The sequence below is a fragment of the Pseudoliparis swirei genome, chromosome 10 (assembly GCF_029220125.1).
Source record: "Pseudoliparis swirei isolate HS2019 ecotype Mariana Trench chromosome 10, NWPU_hadal_v1, whole genome shotgun sequence".
Taxonomy (NCBI): Eukaryota; Metazoa; Chordata; class Actinopteri; order Perciformes; family Liparidae; genus Pseudoliparis; species Pseudoliparis swirei.
This window is the reverse complement of record NC_079397.1, coordinates 7,203,501-7,227,253: the sequence shown is the minus strand read 5'-3', so window position 1 is coordinate 7,227,253 and position 23,753 is coordinate 7,203,501. Positions and strand designations below refer to the sequence as shown.

At 42.9% G+C, this 23,753-nt stretch overlaps 1 protein-coding gene across 2 annotated transcripts in view; it reads left to right on the top strand.

Moving 5' to 3' along the window:
• The window catches only part of sema3aa (sema domain, immunoglobulin domain (Ig), short basic domain, secreted, (semaphorin) 3Aa), a 31,167-nt gene extending 14,124 nt beyond the window's left edge, over positions 1-17,043 (top strand). Inside the window, exons 3-17 of one of the 2 annotated variants that reach the window (XM_056425211.1) lie at positions 292-354; positions 3,519-3,635; positions 4,439-4,529; positions 4,623-4,742; positions 6,702-6,844; positions 6,989-7,103; positions 7,212-7,281; positions 9,594-9,738; positions 9,831-10,050; positions 10,551-10,642; positions 10,733-10,774; positions 11,015-11,172; positions 12,847-12,914; positions 13,017-13,165; positions 14,213-17,043. In XM_056425211.1, coding sequence (XP_056281186.1) covers positions 292-354; positions 3,519-3,635; positions 4,439-4,529; positions 4,623-4,742; positions 6,702-6,844; positions 6,989-7,103; positions 7,212-7,281; positions 9,594-9,738; positions 9,831-10,050; positions 10,551-10,642; positions 10,733-10,774; positions 11,015-11,172; positions 12,847-12,914; positions 13,017-13,165; positions 14,213-14,935 — 2,316 coding nt within the window. In that variant the 3' untranslated portion in view covers positions 14,936-17,043. Of the gene's footprint in view, positions 1-291; positions 355-3,515; positions 3,636-4,438; positions 4,530-4,622; positions 4,743-6,701; positions 6,845-6,988; positions 7,104-7,211; positions 7,282-9,593; positions 9,739-9,830; positions 10,051-10,550; positions 10,643-10,732; positions 10,775-11,014; positions 11,173-12,846; positions 12,915-13,016; positions 13,166-14,212 lie in introns of both variants that reach the window. The other variant, XM_056425210.1, reaches the window with a different exon arrangement.
• The last annotated feature ends 6,710 nt before the right edge of the window (positions 17,044-23,753 follow it).

Here is a 23,753-nt window from a genome sequence, read left to right as displayed (position 1 = left end):
TTTTCAAATACACTTTAATGCAGTCGATCACTATTCTGTTTAAAAGACCATCCCTAACTTATCGTTCACACACGCAACTCTCAGACGTGTGATAAATAGGGAAATAACAGAGTGAGTAATTTATCAAAATAAAGCATGACCAATCCAAATTCATTCTCCTGGGATTACACACATCTTGATTTCCGGCGATTTCTGGCATTGACTCACTGCCTTTCATGTTTCATGAAACCACATGTAAATGTCCGAACTCCTATACCTCCATCATAGTGTGACTTTCTCTTATTCACACAGATTGCGTGGCCTGCTACCCCCTCGAAGCGGGATGAATGCAAGTGGGCAGGGAAAGACCTCGCGGTAAGTCCACGTTCATGATGGCATCATCATTGGAGCTCCTCCCCACAATGTTATGCTTCTATTGTGACACAAATGTCCGGCATCCATGTTATTCTACAAATGTCTCTGGAATTCCGCAATACAGCAAGGGATCAAGCCCCAGTGGGGAAGATTAATTGATAGTAGCCATGATGCACATTACTTCCGAGGTTATTTGCTGCCATGACGTACAGTTTAACGTTGGGAGTGTGTTTGTGCCTTAGAGTGAGCGCATGTGTGCACTTTTATGTGGGAGTGTATTGTCTCAGTCCTCGTTATCTGACGCTGTGTGTTAGCTCACATGTGCACAGGTTTGCTGAACACATACGATATGCCACCAGCTTTGTTTGTGTGCACAGCAGTGCTAGTGTGTGTTATCTCTGTGTTGCCGATTGGTTAGGCCCTCTCTGTGTTATATCTGATCTTAATTTCATGGCCGGATGAGTTTGGAGTGCAGCGGCTGCAGGGTTTAGGATTATCCAGAATTACGTCGTCATTTTAAATCACAAAGCTGTTACTTGAGTCCAACACACCGCCAGCTATTGGGGATTTTCGCACAAACACAAAGTCGCCACCGCACAAGCAACACTACACCTTCGCTCCCTCGCACAGTGGAAAGGGAAGATTTCTGGTAGCCTGAAATTAACACAAAACACAATGATGAGATATTTGCGTGCTGTGAAAATGTTTACACTCGAAAATGAAGCGGTGAGAGCAGAGACGGAGTGCAGCAGGGAGAGACCTTGATTAGGACATTAGCAAAGCATTCGGAGTTCCCAAAGTGATGCATTTCTCCAAAACCACAATTTACAGCCGCAGAACAAATGTAACAGCTGCCCCCCTCCAAAATGCCTCATGGCTGTATCATTCTCTTTGGCAGGACTAGTGTGTAACATGGCCCAGGTTGTTGCATTTGGTTCAACCAACAAAGGGTCCAGATACTGGATTCACAATTTTATAGAATTGCCATGTGTCATTTATGAGTATTTTTCCAGATATTAAAGGAAACATAAAATCTATAATTCATTTCCAATGCGTTTCCCATATTAAATTAGAGAACTCACTATAATCTCAAAATTCACTCAACTCATCCATATATATATATATATACAAACCCACATACAAATCTGTCCTTTTCTCTAACGGAAAGTCATCATCAACACCCAGTCCAACGAGATCATTAGTTTGATCCAATAACGACTCATTTATCCTGTGCGGGTGTTGTGGTTTACACATAATGACAAGGTTTTTGATCAGGGAAACCATTTTTAACCTGGGGGCCCGACAGTTTGAGTGACTTGCATAACACACGTCTGTCACTGTTTATTGTGCAGCGTACCTACCACATCGCTAATGAGTCCAACTCGAAGACAGCCATGTAAAATCCCCAAAAGTCCAGACATTGGATTATAGGAGTTGGTGAAATGCATATAATAGGGTTGTGAGAATGATGTGGGGGAACATGAGCTTCCGCTGTTCAACAGTCGAAAACACAGAGGGTAAAGTCATTAAGTCACACAATCACAGACACACGAGACTTATAGGGTTGAGGTCAGCCACATGAAATCATGGAAGTTTAGTCTGTGAAATAAGCAGTAGCCCTGTGGCTGAGCTGTTCTGATGTTGTTGGGTTAATGATAACATGCACAGTTTAAAGGTGTGGCTTGCTTGAATGAACCCCAGGTCAGTTAGAAACTACTAGCATGCTACAGTTTTGTATTAAACAAGTTAATATTTAACATAGGCTACAATTTATATTAGGTTTTCACAATATATAAATAGTTTTGGGACGTTGAGGGAAAAATGCTTATTTGAGAATGGGACAAGAAGATTGATACCATTCTCATTTCTGTAGGGTGAATTTGACGTAGCTGGCAGCCAGTTAGCTCAGCTAGCTTAGCGGAAAGACTAGAAACGGCAGCTTCTCTGGTTTGTCCAAAGTCAACACCCTCCATCTATATCTCTTTTATCTGGTTTGTGTAATCATATAAAACCTGAAGTAGCCTACGAAAATGACCATTAGTGGTTTTACTGGGGGTTTATATGCGGTGTTACTCTCATATCATTCTTTATGCTAACATAAGCTAAACGGCTGCTAGCTGATGCACTGGCGAAGTATACATTTTCAAAATATCAAAATATTGAAGTACATTACGGAGGAGGCGAAAGAGAGAGCCAAAACACAAGTTTCTTCCTTTCTGAGTAATAGCAGGACATTACATTTTCTGGCAAAGTCTTAGCAGTGTGTAAGAGTTAATTTGGTTCTCCACTGGAAAATGTCATCACTCCAACCTGAACACAGTGAAGCCTTGAATCAGTTTATGTCTCATATGAGGGACACAATATAATCAGAAAAATAAAAATGTCTGTGAGGTCTATAAGCCTGAAGAGATACATGTGTTAAAGGGAGGAAGAGAGAGTGGTAATTTGGCATATGGGATTTGATGCGAGTGCTGGTTTTCAAACCCCCAAGCAAATGTCTACTTATTTGTTGTGTGGATATTCACCATGTATTCATAACAAGGCAAACTCCAGCCTAATCTCTGAACCACATGTACCCAAATCAACTCCTTGAGGCTGCTAATATCCCTCCTGCATTAACCAATCCTGTTGATTAGCACTCTAATAAACAGTGTCACACCACTGGGACTATCAGCATGTGCTGGAGAGCCAACCTAAACACCCCCAGTACATTTAAACATTTGGATCATTAAAGATCCGAGTGCCTGATTTGACTTACAGGTGGGCTTTCCTTGAAGAATACTAGGTTTCATAAGACTCTTCCAGACCAACTGGAAAGTCCCTGCTTTAAAGGGAATTCCAACAGAGCTTTTCTTTATTCTCCATCATGCTCTGCTTCCTATTAGTCTCTATTTTCAATTGAATCACCACAGCACTTTTCTCTATTAAAAGTGTCAACGTTATTTTCATAAAGGATAAATCTTAATTTGAACTTTATGACATGGAGGGGACTTTTGCAAATCAATGCTAACATGCAATCTATTTCATACAAAGTTTCACATGGTTTACAAGGCTATATAATATACTGAAACTATTACTATAGAGACAGAGACAAGTATTGCAAAAACAAAAATTGATTAAAATCTCTTTGCCAGATGTATGAAATTGTAAATTTTTTCCAGAAGGAGTGTTCTAACTTCATCCGGGTCCTCCAACCTTTCAACCAGACCCACCTGTACATCTGTGGCACAGGAGCCTTCCACCCCATCTGTTCTTTTCTGGAAATGGGCAAGAGGGCAGAGGTAATTAATGAATGTTGGTTCACCAAATGCTATTGTTTTTTTCCCTACATGTTTAAACAGAGTTACATATGGAAAAGGTAATTTAGGTCTCAGTCGGGCATCCATTAACGAGTCATGAAGTGTGACACCAGTGCTACAACTAATGATCGCATAAGTAATTGTTTTTCCTTCAAAGAATATGTGCACAGCAACTGCACTGGCTGCACTAAGTATGTGCACACGTTTCTGTCTAGCACAGCAGTAACCATTCCCTTCATTGATTATCTTCTCGTCAATGTTTTCCTTTGTGTGAAGAAGTGCAAAAAACGACATGGTTTGATTTCAGCCGTTGGAAATGAAAAAGCCGCTCCGCTACATAAAAGTTGAATCAGTCATCTCGATAAAGGTCTCCGGGTTAATCAATGTACCAGCATGGGTTCTGCAGTCCGACAATGGGGCGGGGGATGAGTGTTTGCACCATGCAGGTTTTGAGTATAGAAGACCCTGCATGAGTTCACTTGAGTTTAAAGTAGTGTTGTCAGTCATTGATTTAAAGAAAACAGAGTAAGTTTGGTCTCTCTTTTGTGTATTTTCTTTCATTATATTAAATTCTAATGAAGTGTGAGGGTGAGCTTTTTATTGTAGCAATAATTGTTGATCTGTAATCTAATCTATCTAAAGGCTGTGGTGCGTCCCATCCAAAATGCTGCTCGCTATAATCAGAATTTGGTGTAATTTGAAACACAGGCTATAAATGTACCTTTAGCCAGGCTTAATGTGGTTTTCACTGCCCTCATTTTGAACTTTGACCCTTTCCACCACAGGAAAACATCTTCCGACTGGCCTCGCATTTCGAGAACGGCCGCGGGAAAAGCCCCTATGACCCCAAAATGCTCTCAGCCTCGCTTCTGATCGGTGAGTTTGATCTCTGCCTTGATTAGTTCCAGGAAGTACAGATTCACTTCAGAACTGGTCATTTGTTCCTAACTACAATTTTCTCACTAACAGATGGAGAGCTGTACTCTGGCACATCTGCTGATTTCATGGGAAGGGACTTTGCTATTTTCCGTACTCTGGGAGATCAACATCCAATTAGAACCGAGCAGCACGATTCAAGATGGCTCAACGGTAAAACAACAAACAAACAAAAACAGGTTTTTTTTATTCCTGAAGAAATGCATTTTTCTGAAAAAAAATGATCTGTGTTTTGCACAGTCTAGTTTTTCTTCATGAAAAAAGGAGTTGCTTAACATTGTAGGTTTTGTCACTGCAATTTTCACAAGTTTTTGTTCTGCCATTTCATTCTCGAAGCTTACGTTTGAAGTTAATAGTGTTCAGACTACAACAACTAGATAACGTACCTTTTTCTAACCTCATAAACTCCAACAAATGTTATGATGAAAGTCAAATTGTGGCTCACAATAACCTGTACTATTCAGCATGAGGTGGAAGTAAAGCCTTGTCATTGGCCAGTTTTGGAGAAAGAATACCACTGAGCATTTCAATGGACATTGACGCATTACATTCTCTCACAAGTCTCCAGTCATTTCCATTCATGTGCAGACATCAGATATCAGAGCCCATTCACAAAGTCACTGGATTTGCCTGCGCTAGTAAGATTAGCGCGGCAGTGAGGGGGTTATTGACTGTTCAGGCTGTCTGGCTATCTTTCGGCACCGCGGAGGACTTAGGGAGCCTCGAGAGGTCAGTTTGAACCTCTCCCTCAAGCTGTGCCATCCCTTTCCCCCTCTTTCCCACAGAACTAATCCGTTTTCAGCTGTTTTCCTGTAGTGGAGTCAAATTCCTCTCATCCCCCCGCCCTCCTCCCACAGCACCATCAGGAATCACAAACACTGTTCTCTGTAGTGCTGATTGCTGTGACATATTAATAAAGAGCCATTTAAAAGGGAGAAGCCATTGTCACGGCGTTAATCCCCATCGATCTTTCACCTTGTTCAAACAAATACGCCGGGGACTGTCGCCATTCGGCTCGGCAAAATCCGACTCCACAAAAGGGGGATTGTAATTGCATGGATTACTGGGATGGGGATATTCTATTGAGCCTTTATCAACAAAGTTACATGGTGCTCAAATGCAACAAGAAGGAAACTTGAGAATTAATTCTTAGAAGTATCTAGGGTTAACTTGTATAGCTTTGGCTTTGCTGGTTTTTATTCATTTACACATCCCTTCACCCTTTAATACCCTCTCAACATTCAACATGTATGCCATTAGACCTCAATACAGTGGCCTTTTGTTGGGAATAAAAGTGATACATTGTATATAAAATGAGCTCAATAGTTGGCGACACTGGCAGAAGCCATACGAGGGCATGCCATGTTGAATTTATGAATGTGTAGATTTATTGGCACATATGCACAATAGAGCTGCGAGGAGTGTGTGGGGTTCATGATTCATACCAGAGGTCTCGCACCCGCACAGCGCTTATAAATCTGCTTCCCACTTTGGCCACACTAGTCTTTTTCACAGCTACTCTACATCCTAAACGGCCGTGGAGGCGTAACATGGCACGGCTTGTTTCTCTCCAGCTAACCCCTGAGCTTCCAGACACAGGCTCGTTTTACGGGTGACGCTGCCGCACTGGCTGCGTCCACTTTTCCCCCGCTCTCTCTGCCCCTTCAACTCAGAGACATCTCTGCCCCGAGGCCTCGGCTCGACCGTTTAGCTTTGATTTTCTCTCGCGCTTAAGGTCGAGATAAATTTATTCAAGTGTTACCGGGGGAAATCAGAGCCATGTGTGTTTGTGGGGATGTGGCCTAGAGAAAGGAGTTATGTGGGATTTGGACTTGGAGAGCTCACTTGGGGTAAAATCAGATACTGTAACACCAGTGTGTAAAGTAAATGGCTGTTGTTATTGAGCCGTGACTGGAGAATATCATGGGGGATTAGGTTTTGGAGGTGTAAAATAGGGGTGAAAGGATTGTCATTGAGGCGGGGGTTGGATCGTAAAATGACATTTGTGAAGCTTTGTGTGGGTTTGAAGTGTGTATGAACAAAAGTTTGCATATTTTACAACATGTTATGTTGTTTCCTGTGTTTCATTCGTTTACCTTTTCCCCCCTCTAGACCCCAAGTTCATCGGCGTTCACTTGATCCCGGAAAGTGACAACACCGAAGACGATAAGATCTTTCTGTTTTTCAAGGAGAACGCCATGGACGGAGAGCACACTGGCAAGGCTACCATCGCCAGGATAGGACAACTGTGTAAGGTAACAACACACACATACAAATATCGTCTCACAGTCTACTGAAAAGACATGGAAAGATCCATCATGATTCGTTTACAGAAATACCGGCATGTTTATGTCAGTTTGTAGGAAATGTATTGAGTTTTTTGGGGCTTTGTAACACAGAATGACATGGGAGGTCACAGGAGTCTGGTGAACAAGTGGACTACCTTCCTGAAGGCCCGGCTAAAGTGTTCAGTGCCAGGGGTCAACGGCATTGATACACACTTTGATGAGCTGCGTAAGTGTGTATTCATTATTTGTGTTTGGTTAAGAAAAAAAAGGCTCTCTTTCAATATGCCGATGACGAAAACCTCACCGTGACCCATTCTTGCTTTTGTTTTTTCAGAGGATGTGTTTCTCATGAGCTCCAAGGATCCAAAGAACCCAGTTATATACGCAGTATTCACCACATCCAGGTACAGACCCATCCACATACCACATACATGTGCGTGCAAAGGCTCCCTTTAAAAACAGCTTGACAGGTGCTGGTACGATCACATTTGTTTTGTTTATTTGTTGCTAGGAGATCCGAAGGAACCAATATAAATTGAACGGACAACCGTCCCAGACAAGTTATTTCCTCTGTATTTGAAAAACACACACGCTTCATATTTCCTTTCAGGAGTTCCTCCGTTTCTCAACCTTTATCCCATACCTTTATCTGTAATTCCCTAACCATTTTAAATTACATGGCAGGATGCGAGCGACCAAGCGTGCCCCCGTCAAATTCCCAGACAGCAATCCCTGTCCCGTAATCCACTTACAGGTGTCTTATGGTTGCTTTCCCCTCATATGGTGCCCCTCCCCACATCTCAGGATGGAGATTGCTTTAAGCCCGTTTTCTTGCTACCTGTCCCCTTTTTTTACTGAAACCTTGGCGGGGGCTCGGAGGGAAATCAGATTATGAAGGAGGAGGGAGCGAAAGAAACATGATATTCACTCAGCAGGAACGTGCGTCTCTCCCTTGGCCGCCGCCCCAGACTTGAATGGCTGGGTGGGGCTCTATTGAAGCATGTGGAGAGGTGAAGGCATGGGGCAGTGTAGATAAGTGAGTTGAAATGGCACAGATGGTGGCACTTATCATGATGATGATGATGAATTTGCATTTGGGAAAGAGGCAGGGGGGTATTTTGTGTCCAGCGGTGTCTCTGAAGCGCTTTGAAAGGAGGACAAACACTTCACCATCAATCACGGCTAATGATAAGACTGGCTGAGTAGCACGGCGGCGCAAGCTAACGCATACCGACAGGCGCCCCGCACCAGCAGGCCCGTATAGCTTTTCTCTGTGTCTTGGAGATGTATTCAAAGCTAGAGGTCAGTGTACACCTATGTGTACCCAACCCCCCAAACACACACACACACACACACACACACATTCATGCTTTAAAATTCAATTATGGGGCATTGAGGAATTAGAGTGGTTAAATTGGTTTTCTAAGTGGCCGCTTTTCAGAGATGAATAGAGCAGAGATTCAGAGGGACCGGCTTTTAATATCACTGCTTAATGAGGCACAAAGAAACTGCCAGTGACAGATCAATGTTTGATTGGACTGTTTGCGTGAGTGTGTGTTTGAGTGTGTGTCTTGTGTGTGTGTGCATTTTTATGGGGTTGACTGAATATGTGTGCCTTTCTCTCAAATTGTGTGTATCGGCTGGAACACATGTTCCGTCCTTCTTCTTAAGCTTAGATATTGGAGTGTCCTTTTTTTTGCTCCTGGAGTTAATTGAATTTCTCTGTAATTAACATTTTCAAATGCTAATCCATTCATCTTCCATGCTTTGGTGAGTACTGTCGGCTGTGTTTATGCCAGCCACATCCCTAATTAGTCTGATACAACTTCCCATTGCAGTCAGCAAGACAAAGGACATGCCGACTCTCATTCAAGCATTTGGTTCCTTCCTATGCAAGAGACTGGCTGTACAAATTAAAATCTGCCATCTGTAAGAAATGGCTAAAAGCTGATGAATGAACTTGATTTTTTAACATATTGACCTACAAACCAATTGTTCCAAGTCGGTAAAGTAGTGAAATAAATCCCCCTTATATGTGGTAAGGTTAATGGTCATCATGGTGTGCAGATATTTAAACAGCCAGCTTACTTTGTAAAAATCTCCACAGGAATATTTTAATGACTCTTTTGGAATATATATACACATCTTGGAATATTCCTGTAAAACTCCCAAATGTTCCACTGTAATGAGTCACAGCTCACATCACTTATCTTCTGGATGACCTGGGCAGAGTATGAATTGAAATAAAATTCACAAAAATGTCATTTTTTTGCATGATTGATTGACCTTGCCTGCTTTAGGCCTTCTCTGGCGAGGGAGAGCAAAATCCACCCATCTGGCTCCAGCGAGCGCTCACAAAATATTGAAGGGGATTTCAAATCTGCTCTGAACCAGGTCTTCTATTTTATTGGTGGTGCGCCCAAATTCCTGTCTGTTCTCAAGTGGCTGGAAGCAATCAGAGAGAAGTTCCAATCTGTCAGTCCAATACTTAGGTAATGACAACCGGGCTCCCCTCGATGAAGGGTCATTTTGTTGTCTTTCTTCAGTATTTCACAAGCTCTCAATCCCTATCTCGTGACCGATTGTTTATGAATACCTTTTGTGTGTCGTCTCTCTTGATTCCATCGCCCTCTCACTCCCTCCCCTTCATCTTTCAACTCTTTTTTCTTTTCGTCTTTCACCTCTTCTAAGTATCTCTGTCTTCTTTCTTCCACAGTAACATCTTTAAAGGCTCGGCAGTGTGCATGTACAACATGGCCGACATCAGGAGGGTTTTCCTGGGTTCCTACGCCCACAGAGATGGACCCAACTACCAGTGGGTGCCTTTCCAGGGGAGGGTGCCCTACCCCCGCCCCGGCACTGTGAGTCTCCGTTCAAACAATTGTTTGCAAATGTCCACAAATGTCGTGATAAGTCAAAACTTACCTGCCTGCAACTTTGGTCTGATTCTCAGTGCCCCAGCAAGACATTTGGGGGATTCGACTCCACCAAGGACCTCCCTGATGATGTCATCACCTTCGCCAGGGGTCACCCAGCCATGTACAACCCGGTGCACCCGATAGGCGGGCGTCCCATCATGGTGCGAACCGACATGGACTACCAGTTCTCCCAGCTGGTGGTGGACAGGGTGGAGGCAGAGGACGGACAGTATGACGTCATGTTCATCGGGACAGGTACACAATGTCAACGTTTGCCGTTGCTTTGTTCTTTAACTGGAATTTTTCAATACGAATTATTTAAATCCGTCATAGTTACATGGGATTTAAGGTGGATTGTTCTGCATTTTTAAGTATTTTCACAAGAACAAAATAGTTTATAGCACGCAGCGTTATATGTCCCCATACACCTCTTAGATATTTCGTATTTTGTATATATATTCATATATATAAACAGCTAGAACATTAAAATATTGAACAATAATATTTAGAGAAAAATCCTCGTAGTTTTACAATACGCATTAATCAAGTTTACATATTCCAAAAGCCACAGATTAGGAATTTAAAAACTGAATTTCTTTAATAGCAAACACAGATTATTGATACTTGATAAAAAACAGCCTGATATATACTTATATATATATATATATATATATAAGTATATATCAGGCTGTTTATATATATATATATATATATATATATATATGTACTGGATCTGAATGTCAATATTCTTTCAGACATTGGCACAGTACTGAAGGTGGTGACGATACCCAGAGAGAGTTGGCATGACCTGGAAGAGGTGGTGCTCGAAGAAATGACCGTCTTTAGGGTAAGACATTGAAAATTGTTGCCCATAGAAATAAACACAATGTCCACAGATGTGGTAGTAAATCAGCTATGCTGTATTTGTTTTGTGCAGGAGCCCACTCCCATTACTGCTATGGAGCTGTCTACCAAGCAGGTAAGGACTTGTCTTCACACATAATCATTTATCCAGAGGTTGTTGACAGGGCGAGGAGTGAAACTAAAGAGTGAGAACGTCTGCGCCATTAAATAAACACGGATATCCAAACACAAAGATCTGTAATGTGCCCGCTGAGAGCCGAAGCCACAGCCACCTTTGTTTAATAAGAGCCTTTCCAACTGAGCCTCACCGGAATACTCAAGTTTTACATCTCTGCTCTTTCTTTTGCTCCCACAGCAACAGCTGTACCTTGGCTCTGGCCTGGGCGTATCGCAGATGTCTTTACATCGCTGTGAGGTGTATGGGAAAGCTTGTGCAGAGTGCTGCCTGGCCAGAGACCCTTATTGCGCCTGGGATGGCAGCGAATGCTCGAGATACTTTCCTACCGCCAAGAGGTAGGAGCATGAACGCATCAAACAAATCGTTGACCTTTTTATTTATCCTCAGAGGGCCTCTTGAACCTGCATGCTTCTTTTCACCAACATCCAGCGTTCGAGTCAATGCCTTCCCACACCTGGGAGTTATCAGTGCACCTGCAGTCTGATGTCGCAATCGCCTTTAAATGCTTTGCTCAAGGGCATCCTGATATACAATGTTGTTCCTTTTACCTCAGACCTCAACCAGCCTTTTTAGCAAGTGCTATGAATGAAAAAACAAAACAGTAAAGGGTTCCACGCTACATGCCAAAACATCTAAACATGGAAGTAATCAGGAGTTATAATATTACACGGGCACAAACAGTCATTAAATACACGCAGGCCAAGTTTGCATTCCAAGGGGTTCAATCCAGCAGTCTGGGTTCTAACTTCTGCCAGCAACAGTTGTTCTGAGTTGTGATGCAGCCAATATGTACACACACACACACACACACACACACACAGACACACACACATGAAAAGACGCACAGGAACATACATTACAAAAGTAAACACACACTAAATTATAGCCAAAAGGAGCTGTCTGACCGCTTCACACTGCAGCCAGGAGGTATGACCATACACACCCTCAAATTACCCTCTGCTGTATCCACCAGGATTAAGCTGACCACCACAGCCCACACACACACACACACACACATACATACACACACACACACACACACACCCCTGCATCTCATTCATCCAGAACTCCTCACACGAGCAGAAGTAGGCCAGCGGGTATACTCCAGCTTGGCCGGGTTACAGGGGAGGTGGCACACCCCGCGGTTGAGGCCAGGACCGGCTCCTCTCGACTCTCCTTTGCACTGCAAATATTTTCCCTCCCAGAATGAGAACCAGACACCCGGCCCGCACGTGCTCAGACGGCCAAAAAAGACAGGAATGTTAGCCCAGAAAGCATACAGAGGAGGGACATATGTGAGAAAGAGACAGAAAGACGAGTGTCCAAATGTATGTGGCACATAGAAGTAAAGGAGAAGGGGGGGGGGGATGATAGTGGCCATATTTGTGTGCAGAATTATCATATGCGAGCTGAGCATTTCGCTCCATCTGTTTCTTTCCTTCTTTTTTTTACAACAATTCTACTTTATTTCCTTCTTTCCAACCCTCGCCTCACCTTTGACTTACCCCACCTGATTTCTGATCAGAGATTTCAAACGCGACAATGATAACTAGGACCGAGGGGAGACACATTTGCAATTTATCAATAAAACCAGGAAAACGCCTTGCCGTCGCTGTAAAATAAAATCTGAATGACAAAGTGGACTTTCATGTCCAGACGACAAAGAGTGGGGCTGCTTTCACGAGTCATTTCAAGGGCGTATGTTTTTCATAATAACAGTTCATCAGAAGGCAATGAAGCACGTCGTTTCGTTGCTCTGCAGGTTTATTTGTCCTACAATTCTGCCATGATTTAGTTTTTTTTCACTGATGTAATTTCAGTGTAGCAGAGGTTGAATAAATAGCCACTTTTCAATGTAAATGAAGCTGAATGTGTAACAGTATTGTGTAACATTGCCCCCTAGTGGTTGGAAACAAACAGTACAGAGAACAACACGTGAGAAGTGCATTACCAGTGCATTACCTGTACACCCACTTCACCCATTAACTTCCACTGTGGTTTCTTCCCAGGCGAACCAGACGACAGGACATCAGGAACGGAGACCCTCTCTCCCAATGCTCAGACCTTCAGCATCACGGTACCTTGATGACCACTGCACACAGACACTCTCTCCCCTCCTCGCCACACACTCCTCACTCCCCCCACCTGTGTGTGTGTGTGTGTGTTTTGGTTTGAGTAGACGACACGGACGGCGCCGGAGGCAGCGTGGAGGACCGCGGTGTGTACGGCGTGGAGAACAGCAGTATGTTCCTTGAGTGCAGCCCAAAGTCTCAGAGAGCGCTCACGTACTGGCAGCTACAGAAGCCCGGCGAGGACCGCAAGCACGAGGTGTGTATGTTTCTCACGTTATTGCGGATTGGCCTTTCATAAAGCAGGCCTCGGAAAATGCAACTGGGTAATCGTAAAGCATACTCAAACCCGATGTGAACTCAAACTCAATGTCAGGCTAATTCAGCTGCTGCAGACAAAACATCTCCGTGGCAAAGGCCACCCCTTTCCTTCTCTGTGTTATCATGTAATGACCTCTGACCTCTGTGGCCTTTAACCTCAGTGACATGAAAAGAGTGGTAACCTTGGGGTGTGGATGTTTGGATTGACTTTTGACCCTATGATGTAACTAATTAAGCTTGCCTGATTCTCCACTGTGAATGTTGCATTCAGGGCCTGTGGTTTTAGTCACTGATGATGCAAAGAAATACAATCCAGGAAGTCCAGTTTGAGTAACAGATACATGAGCATTAAGGCGTATCAGAAGCACATCATTAAGATATGATATTGAAGGTTTTTGTGTCTCTAGAAAACAATAGTTCTATATTTTAGAAACATCTTCTCATGTGTTTCTTTTTACGCCACTGACCCTCACTGCGACTACACAATAGTCTCTTTCAGATTAATAGCGTGGGTGTCCGTCTCAACATGTGCCTCACTTGTACTGAACCTGAACTGTTGCTTCACTAGTTGAGCATAACACAATGCACGTGTTGACTTTGACACTTTAAGCCTGTTTTCATCTGCTGAAGGGGATATGTTTCTCTGTGCTCATTTTAAATCTGTTTTCAAGCATGACTTTATGACATCACAAATAGTTTGGGAGCTGTTTATGGTCCACGCCAAGTAAAGAGGTGTGAGGTGAACGTTTACAAATTTATACCACGGTAAAGGGTTTATTTTCGTCAATACCATGACATCACATGCTTTTTTATTCCAAGTATTTTTACGTCCTGAAACATGGAACCAATTGTAGAATCTGGCAGTTCTAGAAACTCTGCTCCCGGCGGGAACACATCTGTTTGCCTGCTATGATTTGTTTTTATAGTTCCACTATCTTGCTCTAATTAGTATTTGTTCTTCTTTTCTCTCTGTTTCCTTTTATAGATCAAGCTAGATGACAGGGTGCTCCGTACAGACCAGGGTCTGCTCATACGCAGTCTGACCCAGTCCGACTCAGGTACCTACCACTGCCAGGCTGTGGAGCACGGCTTCATCCAGCCCCTACTGCGCCTCAACCTCCAGGTCATCCCTGCACAGAAACTGGGCGACATCCTACCCGGACTTCCCAGCGCAGGAGGCGGGGTCGGTCACTCTCCCAAGCACAGGCTGTGGTATCGCGATTTCCTGTCTCTCTTGGACCACCCAGACCTCAACAGCGTGGAAGAGTTTTGCGATCGAGTTTGGAAGAAAGAACGCAAACAGAAGAGGGTGAAGACGCCCAACGGAAACAGCCAGGGCAAGCCCGACAGCACCGGCGGCTCAAACCCTGCATTACGGCCGAGAGCTTTAGCTCCCAACGCCCAGAAGCAGCAAGGCAGTCCGCCACAGAGCAGGCCAGGGCCCCAGGCTGGAGGGCCAACAGTGGAAGGGTCACCACGAAACCAGACTCTCCAGAAAGGTCAACCAAACCTGGGTATGTTGAGTGTCCAGGCGCCTAAGAACAAGCAGAGCAGCCAGAAGGGGCAGGGCGGCCAGGCTGGTTCTCAGGCTGCGGGGGGGTCGAGGGTGAGCAGCCAGCACACAGCCAAGTGGAGACGGATGCAGGAAAATAAGAAGGGACGCAACAGGAGGACCCATGAGCTTCAAAGACCCCCGCGAAGCGTTTGAGGAAGAAAGGGGAAAAAAGCACAGAGATGCACACATGCAACCAGATGTACACATACGAGCACAACCCCATGCATCCACACATAAACACACCAACACATTCGATAGAGTGTGTGTCCGATGTAAGATTCAGTGACCTCGCCATCACAACAGCAGAATAAGAACAAAGAAAAAATCAATTAAAAAAAGAACAACTGCGGCACACACTTTTAGATAGACATGAGCTGCACTCGCGTAATAACAATAAAACTACAATTCAAAGATGCATACATGAATGCACATGACTTGCGAAGAGGACAAAGATCAACAGAGGACTGAAATACTGGAACAAACTGTACATGTGTGAGGATATGGCTGGTTGCCTAGGATACTGCCTGGCAGACAATTCAACTTCCTGTACATAAGCTACTAAAATAAGACAGGGACTAACATGTTTATTGAGGCGTTTCTTGGCGAGCATATGGACTTAGTATGCTGAAAGGACAGTTTTGGAGACATTTACAGATACAGAGAGGTTTCTGGAGAGGAAATGATGCATCCGTGGCAACCTGCTGTCCTCTTTGACCTGAGCATGTGAACTGCAAGATTGTGTATATGGATGGATACAAAAAACTCTTATTTTGAAGAACTGTTTGAGGAGAAAAGAACCTCCGTCTGGTCTTTCAAGTGACGACAGACGACAGCGCCCTCAAATGAGCAAAAGGAGGGGTTGCGCCAGCGTCCCTCAGAAAACAAATAGAAGCATTATTTACATGCGGAAATTCATGCCAGGGTGCAGAGAAAGTAATTCATCAGAACCATCTCCGCCTGAGGAAGCATTGTGCATGTTGTTGTCAATCAATGTTTTAATAAGCTAGTTATTTTATGGAATTCTAGAGGCTTTTTTTTTTTTTACACTCTACCTTAAAGAAATGTTACATTTTTATTTTATATTTCCTTGCCTTTCCAGACCAGTGCTTCTATTTTGGGGGGCAACAATTACAAGCAACATAGTAGTCTCATTGTGCATTATCCCTTCTGCTTTGGAGGATTCTGGGTAAGTTATTATGGTGTTGCTTTTTCTGGGGTTTATAGAATCTGGGCACGAATTCCAGTTGTAGTCTATGCTAAAAACCCAGTCTGAAATGGACTGCCAGTTGTTTTGTGTACATATATACAACAAACTTAACTATCTGTGTATATACAGTACATATACAGTACAAGAACACCACTTGATTATTATTTATTGCTCATTGTTTTGTGAAAGGGTTGCATTTATTTTTGATATTATGGTGTTTTTGGTTCATCAATATATTGGAGAAACAATGGCAACAGCAACTGAGGAAACGTTGATAGACCAACTGGTTGAAAGAATGTCAAGGAATCCCTTTTTGGGGATAAAACGATTGAAAATGACTCACGAGCACGAGTAGGGGTTTGTGTCATTGCTACATTTTTTAAAAGAGATCCCACTAACGATAAGCACAATGTTTGTCTCTTTTGACTTTCCTAACCGATGATTTCATAACAGATGACTTCATACCATGTTCCTTTCTCCCAAATCCATTCAACGTGTCTTTGTTCATCCAGTGTCCATTATGTGTAAGATAATTCCCCAAAACTGAAAAACCTTAGCTGTGACTCTCTGTAAGAAATAGTGGGGAAAAAAGTTAAATTTAGTCTGAAGGAGAAGACACGTTATACTGCATGTGAATGCTACCTACAGTATGCATCTTTTTTATCGTCTCTTTACGTGTTTTGTGTGAGAGGTAAAGTTCCCTTCAAGCAAGGTGTGATTTACTTTAGTCCTTTTGCCAAAACAGTGATTATTAATAACTCGTGATACTCTGGCCAAAGCTGTATGAGATCCACGCTGCTTGACTTCGATTCAACAACAGTACCCATCCCCCCTGTCCCCCTAATAAGAGAACAAGAGAAATGTGTCAATGCAATAATGTAGAGCAAATAGTGTTCTCTACCAATACTCCAAAGTTTGGTGTGTCCCTGATTCGGTTCTCTCCCTCAGAGTTAGTAAAGTGAGAGAGCTGAAAGTTACCGCTGCTGTAGCACAGTTCTTTCTGGCATGCATTCAGTTGTCTAAATAAACATCTCCGTTACAAAAAAAAAAAGTCCATTTGTTCTCATTTCAGTCATTTCAATCAGAAACCTCCTGCACACGGTGTCCTCAGCTGCTCTTCATTTGATATCAGGTAACACAAAGGGGTTCATCTTCATCAGAAACACTCTCTGGAACACTTTATTTCACTCAAATGATTTACAAAACACAATAATAATCATTGAGGCTGATCACGTTTCACCATCATAATCTAGCATGTTAATATAACATGTGAATATTTGTTCACAAAGCACGACAGCTGAGGCTGATGGGAATAGTTGACGTAGCTTTTCTGAAACACTGCACCCCCATTATTCTGCGAAATTCACGGAACAATTATACTATTAAACCACTTATTTAGAAAAAATCATCACAGCAAGCGTTTCGGTTTATCAAGAGAAACAGGAACTAATTATTTTACACAGCAGATATTTTGGCATGCCGTTCCAGGAAATGCTTTAATTGAGAATATTAGAAACCAGTGCACCCCACGTAGGTGAGCCTGTTCCAGGACCCTGGTATTGTGCACGCTGGCTCCCTGCCATCGCTCACTGGGACACTCAATGGAACTGAGACATCATTAACAAAATGTGTTTCCCCGCTGTGCCGGGTCAAAACGTTTGTGAAAAGAGGTCTCGGTGTTCTTACATTGTTAAAATGTAATTGGTATAGTGCTGCAAGATTGGAATCCCTTTCATCGTGGCAAAACATCTCACAGATGGAGACGTTACAAGGCAGGCACATGAATCTAAAACTATCTGCACGGCGAGAGGTAACGGAGATTTGTTGTTGTCGTTATCGTGTGTAATTCAAATGAACCAACGTTTTACAGCTGGCAAATAAAACCACCACACTCAACTAATCACACAAGAAACAAGCGTTAAGTGCACTCACTTAACACATAACTTTATTTAACATGCGGTTATTATTCAAGGTAATTTACAGTTGTTCACGCCAGACACAACAGACATTTTGACTTGTAAATAAATGAACATTGGCTCGGTTCTGTCCGTGTCCCGGGAGACCATGACAGTGTGACAGCACGCACAATACCAGCTCCATGACAGTCAATGAAATTACAGGAAATTCTGAAGACGTAATATCGTTTTTCAGTGCGACATGTCAAAATGTCCTCCATAATAAAAAAGGCCTCCTGTAAACTGAATAAACAATAAAGAGGACCGTGGCCTGCAGAGACAATGATGATTCTCACGAAGCACCACTAGAGGTCGCTGTTCTCTCACTGCCCGTGCAGCCTGTCTGTCAAAGCCCATCACACTGTTGTGGTAAGGAAGCTGAACACATCTTCACATGTGATATTTCCACAGAAATGTCTTCCCTTTCACAGTCGGGGCACAATTACCCATTTCTCAGAAGCTGTGTGCTCGTGCGTGCACTTGCGCGTCAGCTGAAGTGATTAGAGTGCCGCAATCACGTCCGCTGCCCTCAAGATCCACACACCTGTTTGCTGGTCCTGTCACCATGGTGACTGTCCTTGAATGCCCTGTGTGTCTGTGTGCATGTGTGTGTGTGTGTGTGTGTGTGTGTGTGTGTGTGTCTGTCTCGGTCTTAAAAAAAATTAAAAAAATTCAGCTCTAGAAAGGAGTTATTATGTTGGAGGGTTTTGTTAATGTGTCCTTTGCTTTCGGAGCTTCTTGAAAAAAGCGTTTCCCCTTGTTCTGCTCCTCACCTCTACATTTATTCATTTTTTACAGCAGACTCTCAACAACAATGTAGCTACCTTAGGATGCATACACATTCAACATTTAAAAAAAGCATAATTATTATATTATTAACAAAGCAAACTGTATCTTCAATTTCTTAGAAAATTCATTCCAAAGTAAAATTGTATTTATCTACACTTTTAGTTTACCTATTCAATCCCAATCTGAAATGTTTGACACCGTATTTGAGATAATTCTTAAGGGGAACATCTTTTGGGGGATTATGTCATATTTTATTTTGTCTTTTTTTTTTATAGGAAAAAAAGAGAACGTTTAAGGCCAATTATTTTTATTTTTGGAAACATTATAGTTTGACTACACAGTAGAAGGTCATTTCAGTTTGATGGGTGATTTTTTTACCTAAAAATTAAACGAAAACGCTAAAATATTGCATTTACATTTCATCAATACTTGAGCACATATTAAATTGGAAATAGATGGAAAGATTGCTGATAGAAGACATCTGTTCAATATTTAAATCACACTGTTCAGTGTGTGTGTTTGTGTGTGTGTATATGTGCATGCATACTTGAGGTACAAGACAGTATAAGGCTACACTTGTATTATATGTGAGTGTGTGTGGATATAAAGCTCCTCACGACTTTTCAAAATAGGCTCTATTCAGAAGCTCACTCATTCATTCTTATCTATCTATTGTAAAGCACTACGAGACAAAGTTGTAATTTGTGAAATTGGGCAATACAAATAAACTGAATTGAATTGAATTGAATCTATGAGCAAAGACAAGGAATTGTGGGAAATCCAATCTGTGGGCAAATCGAGAGGAGGACACGGCAGGTTCCTGAACTCAGTTCTCCCTCCCCGATATTATCATATGAGTATTATTATTATAATATAAATAATTAATGTTTAACGGGTATATCACGACATTGTTATTCTCATAACTCCATCTTTTCTCACTTCCTGGTTTGCCTAATAAACTGGTGCTCATCTCTCTTTCCTTTTGAGCTGCTGTAAAAAGCAGACACACGCACACACATACACACACACACACATTACGTTCGTGAAGTGAAAGCTCACAGCTGTAGGCTTTGTAGGTGTGCTGCACTGTACTGCGGAACTGCCATGTGCATTGAACTAATCTTCGACTGATCCCATAATTAGGAACACTGTAGGTGAGTGGCAGCTGCCGCGGAAACCATGGCAACTGAGGAGGGATCTGATACAGAGCAGCTCTCCTTGGTGTTCAATGATATTTTCCGTCAAGACCAAAACCCCTTAACTGGGATCTCCAGGGAACTTTGCCTTCTCGTTTATTGCCTTCCTACTATTGGTCAAATAGTGCAGACAAGTATATGTAAACATAATGGAAACATTTATTTCTTGACATTTTATACAGCAAAGGATTATCGGATCAATGAAGATTAGATAAATTGATAATGAAAGTGATCATGAGGAGAAGTCCAATTAATGCTGTGGAGGCCCTTCCTTTTTTTTAACAAAAGTATAACGAGAGGTACGACCTCTCTGCCAACGCAAATAACTTCCATACAGTCCCTTAAAATAACCTTTACTGACTTACAAATATAAGCTATTCAGCCAGGTGTACCTGCCACTTTGAAATGCTATTTACATAGCCGAGCGCTTTGTCTTTGCACACATATTCCCTGGGGTGTCCCCTGTATGGACAGTGCCCTCTGGGAGTGCTGTTTCCTAGTGTGTTGTTAAGAATCCATGATTTATGGCCGTGATCCCGCCTCCTCAACACCGAGCTACAAGGTTGGGAGTCCTAAACAGAGACACCCTTACGCAGCAGTGCATCCGGCTCGTGTGCAGGCAGAGATATAAAGTTTGACCTCTCCGCTCACTGATTCCTTGGGATTGATGAGGTGATCAATGACCTATTCCTGTCTGTCTCTGAAGAGAATACTGATTCACTCTGCGCTGCAGGGTTACAATTAAGGACTTGGTAAATCACCATGGACTGTGACCACAGCTGTCTGGTTAAAACATCCCTTTTTTAGTTATGTTCCTATTCAAGAAACAAATATTTAATTCAAGCTGAGGCAGCATTTGGGAATTGCCAAGACCTTTAGAGGCAGTTGGCCTTGGAGTATTTTATGTAAGCCACTCGTTGGCCTCATAATGTCATGTCGGTATGCGCTCACATGTGGCAGTCTGTGACTCATCTGTGTTTCGTAGCTTAACTCAAGAGACTTTGTTGCCAAGTGATGACGTCACTGGCAATGACACATTACCTTGACAACAGGTGTGTGGTGTTGATGATTCATGAGCTGCGGGGTTGTCTATGACTTGATTGGCATTGAACCTCCATTGCTTTGACATTATCATGCCATCCCTTTTCTTTCTAAAATGATCTTCGCCTGAAGGGCTCATCTTAGTCCGCTTCCACTTCTGATGAATCAGCCCATTAGACCCCAGAGCGGCATTAGTAAAGATGTCAGCTGCTGTCAATTCACTTAGAAAAATGAAAGTGGAATGTGGAGAGGGAGTGGGTGACGGGTAGAGGAGGAGACGACACAAAGCCGTTACACTGGTGAGCCGAGCAGTGAAAGGTTTCTCTCAAATGCCACATTTGTCCAAAGAAAATGAATCGCATGGATAACAAGTCAGATGTGAGCTTTAACACCACATCTTAAGCCCAATGTCCATTCATGCATGCTTTTTGGCTGTTTTAACCCCAGTTTTAGGTGAGTCTTCCAACGCTGATGCGTTGCTATTTCTGGCAGCAGCTTGTGTGTGACGCGCTGTGGAGAAAACCTTGTTAATTAGCAGCAGCAGCAGCTTCCATTGAAGTTGTCGGCGATACTCGCAGGAAGGAAAACTTGCAAGGAACAAGACTTCAGAGAACTGTCACACTATCTGAGTGATCTCAGTGAGACAAACAGGGGCTGGGGGAAAACTGAAAATTGCTCCAGTTAAATCAGGGACGTCTGTGCGGCGACCTCCTCGATGTATAACTACACTTATGAGTGTGTTGGACTGTTAGCTCTGCACCTTTCCTCGGCATACTGCTGTAACTCCAGTCAGCTACTGGACTCGTGGCTTTTGGAGATTGGCTTCCCAGACTGTGACAAGTAAATCCTATTAACAGTTCCCCGTTAAGTCTCCTACTCACTCCCTTCACCCACGCACCATAACAACCAAGAAATCTTCCAGACACTAATTTCAGATTTTTTCCATTGTCCGAAAATGATCATCTATATCGTTGAAAGATGCAGTTTTAGGACTTCCTGACAGTGATTTAGACTGAAAGGAGGATTGGAAGTGTACACTCGGCTCCCTCAAGTAACTCCATGCACCTTTTCTAAATCCACCTCGCTCGTGACGAAGAGATGCAGATGAGGGGATGTGCAGCAGAAAGACTGTTGAGCCATCTGACATCAGCACGTCATGTTTGATTTAGCTTTCAGAAAATCTTTACTGATACTAAACATACTAAATCTCAGAGACAGGCATTAATTCAAGCTTTTTCATCCCCTTTGTATTTGTGCTGCTGTGTATTCGTATCAAACAAAAGTGACTTTGTGTTGAGTCCCAGATTCAGACGCCTTTGTGTGTCTTCAGGGAGCCAGGAAAGTTATTTCCAGAGAATCTAGCTGGAAGGAAACTGCCTCTACATACAGTAAGACAGAAAGACGGCCTATTTCTCATCTTCTGCGGAGATAAAATATATATTTCCTGTAATGTTGCAGTTTTGTCATCTTCTTCCTTTGTTTGTGTTTCCAGGGCTCACCAGATGGTGTATTATGGCTTCTCAGTGCAGCTCTTGGGGTGTGGGTGTGTGTGGCTGTTCGTACAGAAAGTATTCTAAGGGAAAAATCCAGTTCGGCAAAGGATGAATAATTGATTTGAGAGCCTTTTTATTTTTGTGATTTTGGTTATTTTAGTTGTTTGCCAGTGAGTTAACTTGACCCTCTGCTAGAGCCGAGAGTTACAGCAGGACGTGATGCACCCTGTGTACACAGTTTACAGTGCAGAGGAGTGTGTGATTGGTCTATCTCTCAGAAGAAAAGAGGATTAGAGTGACCTCTTATGTCCATGCATGAGTGTGTCTTTGTGTCACAGCTTGTGTTTGCAGGAATGTGTGTGTGTGTGTGTGTGTGTGTGTGTTGGCAGAAGGTGCGCCTATGCACGCCTACCCGTGTGCCTGTGCGCGGGCATGTAGATGGTAAGATTGAGTGAGGTGAGGAAGGTAGCCTCTGACTTTAAAGGTATTTTTAGTCCACAGTGTCTCGCTGGTCTGGATAAATTGGCGTTGAGGGGCGGTGTTAGGTGCGTGCCAGGTTGGTGATCGGGATGAGAGGGGCTCAGTCCGAATATACCAGAAATTAAACATCACGTGCAGCTATACGCTGTGACCAGGGAACTACCTCACCTCCTCACACGGCGACTTCATGGATACATACTCGTGCCCGTAACACACTTAAGTGAAGGTATGTCAAACATTTTTGCTTTTCTTTTGAATAAGTAACCATTTGATTCTGGATAGAAGAGGGGATTATGAGATAAAGCTCTCTGGGGAAGGTTCTGGTAGATTGTTTGAGACGGAGACTCAACCTTCTCACAGGGGAAAAAGAGTCGTTGTGGTACTTGTATGTCTCGAAAGTCATCGTCAGTGTTGGGTAAATTGTGTTATTGGGTGAAGGAATATATTATGAGTACTTTAAAGCTAGGTTTTGTAGCACAACTGCAACGGATCTCTACAGCAGCAAAAAACAGTTGCCTGCGTTTGTAAGTTTGCCTCGTACCCCACCTGAGTATTCAAATTTAATGAACACAGAGTAGTGTATGTTATCGGGTTACCGGCCTCGAGTTACATTGACCGGGACTCGCGGCACGAATGCATCTCATACAAGCTGCTTGTGTCAAATATACATTCAGTAACTATACTTTATGTGCAGTTTCAAGGTATTTGTACTTAATATACCATAATCTAATAATAGACATGATATGATGAATATCTACACTGCAACAGGAAAGATCAAACGGTCTTTGGGCGCTGATGCGTCAGTAACAG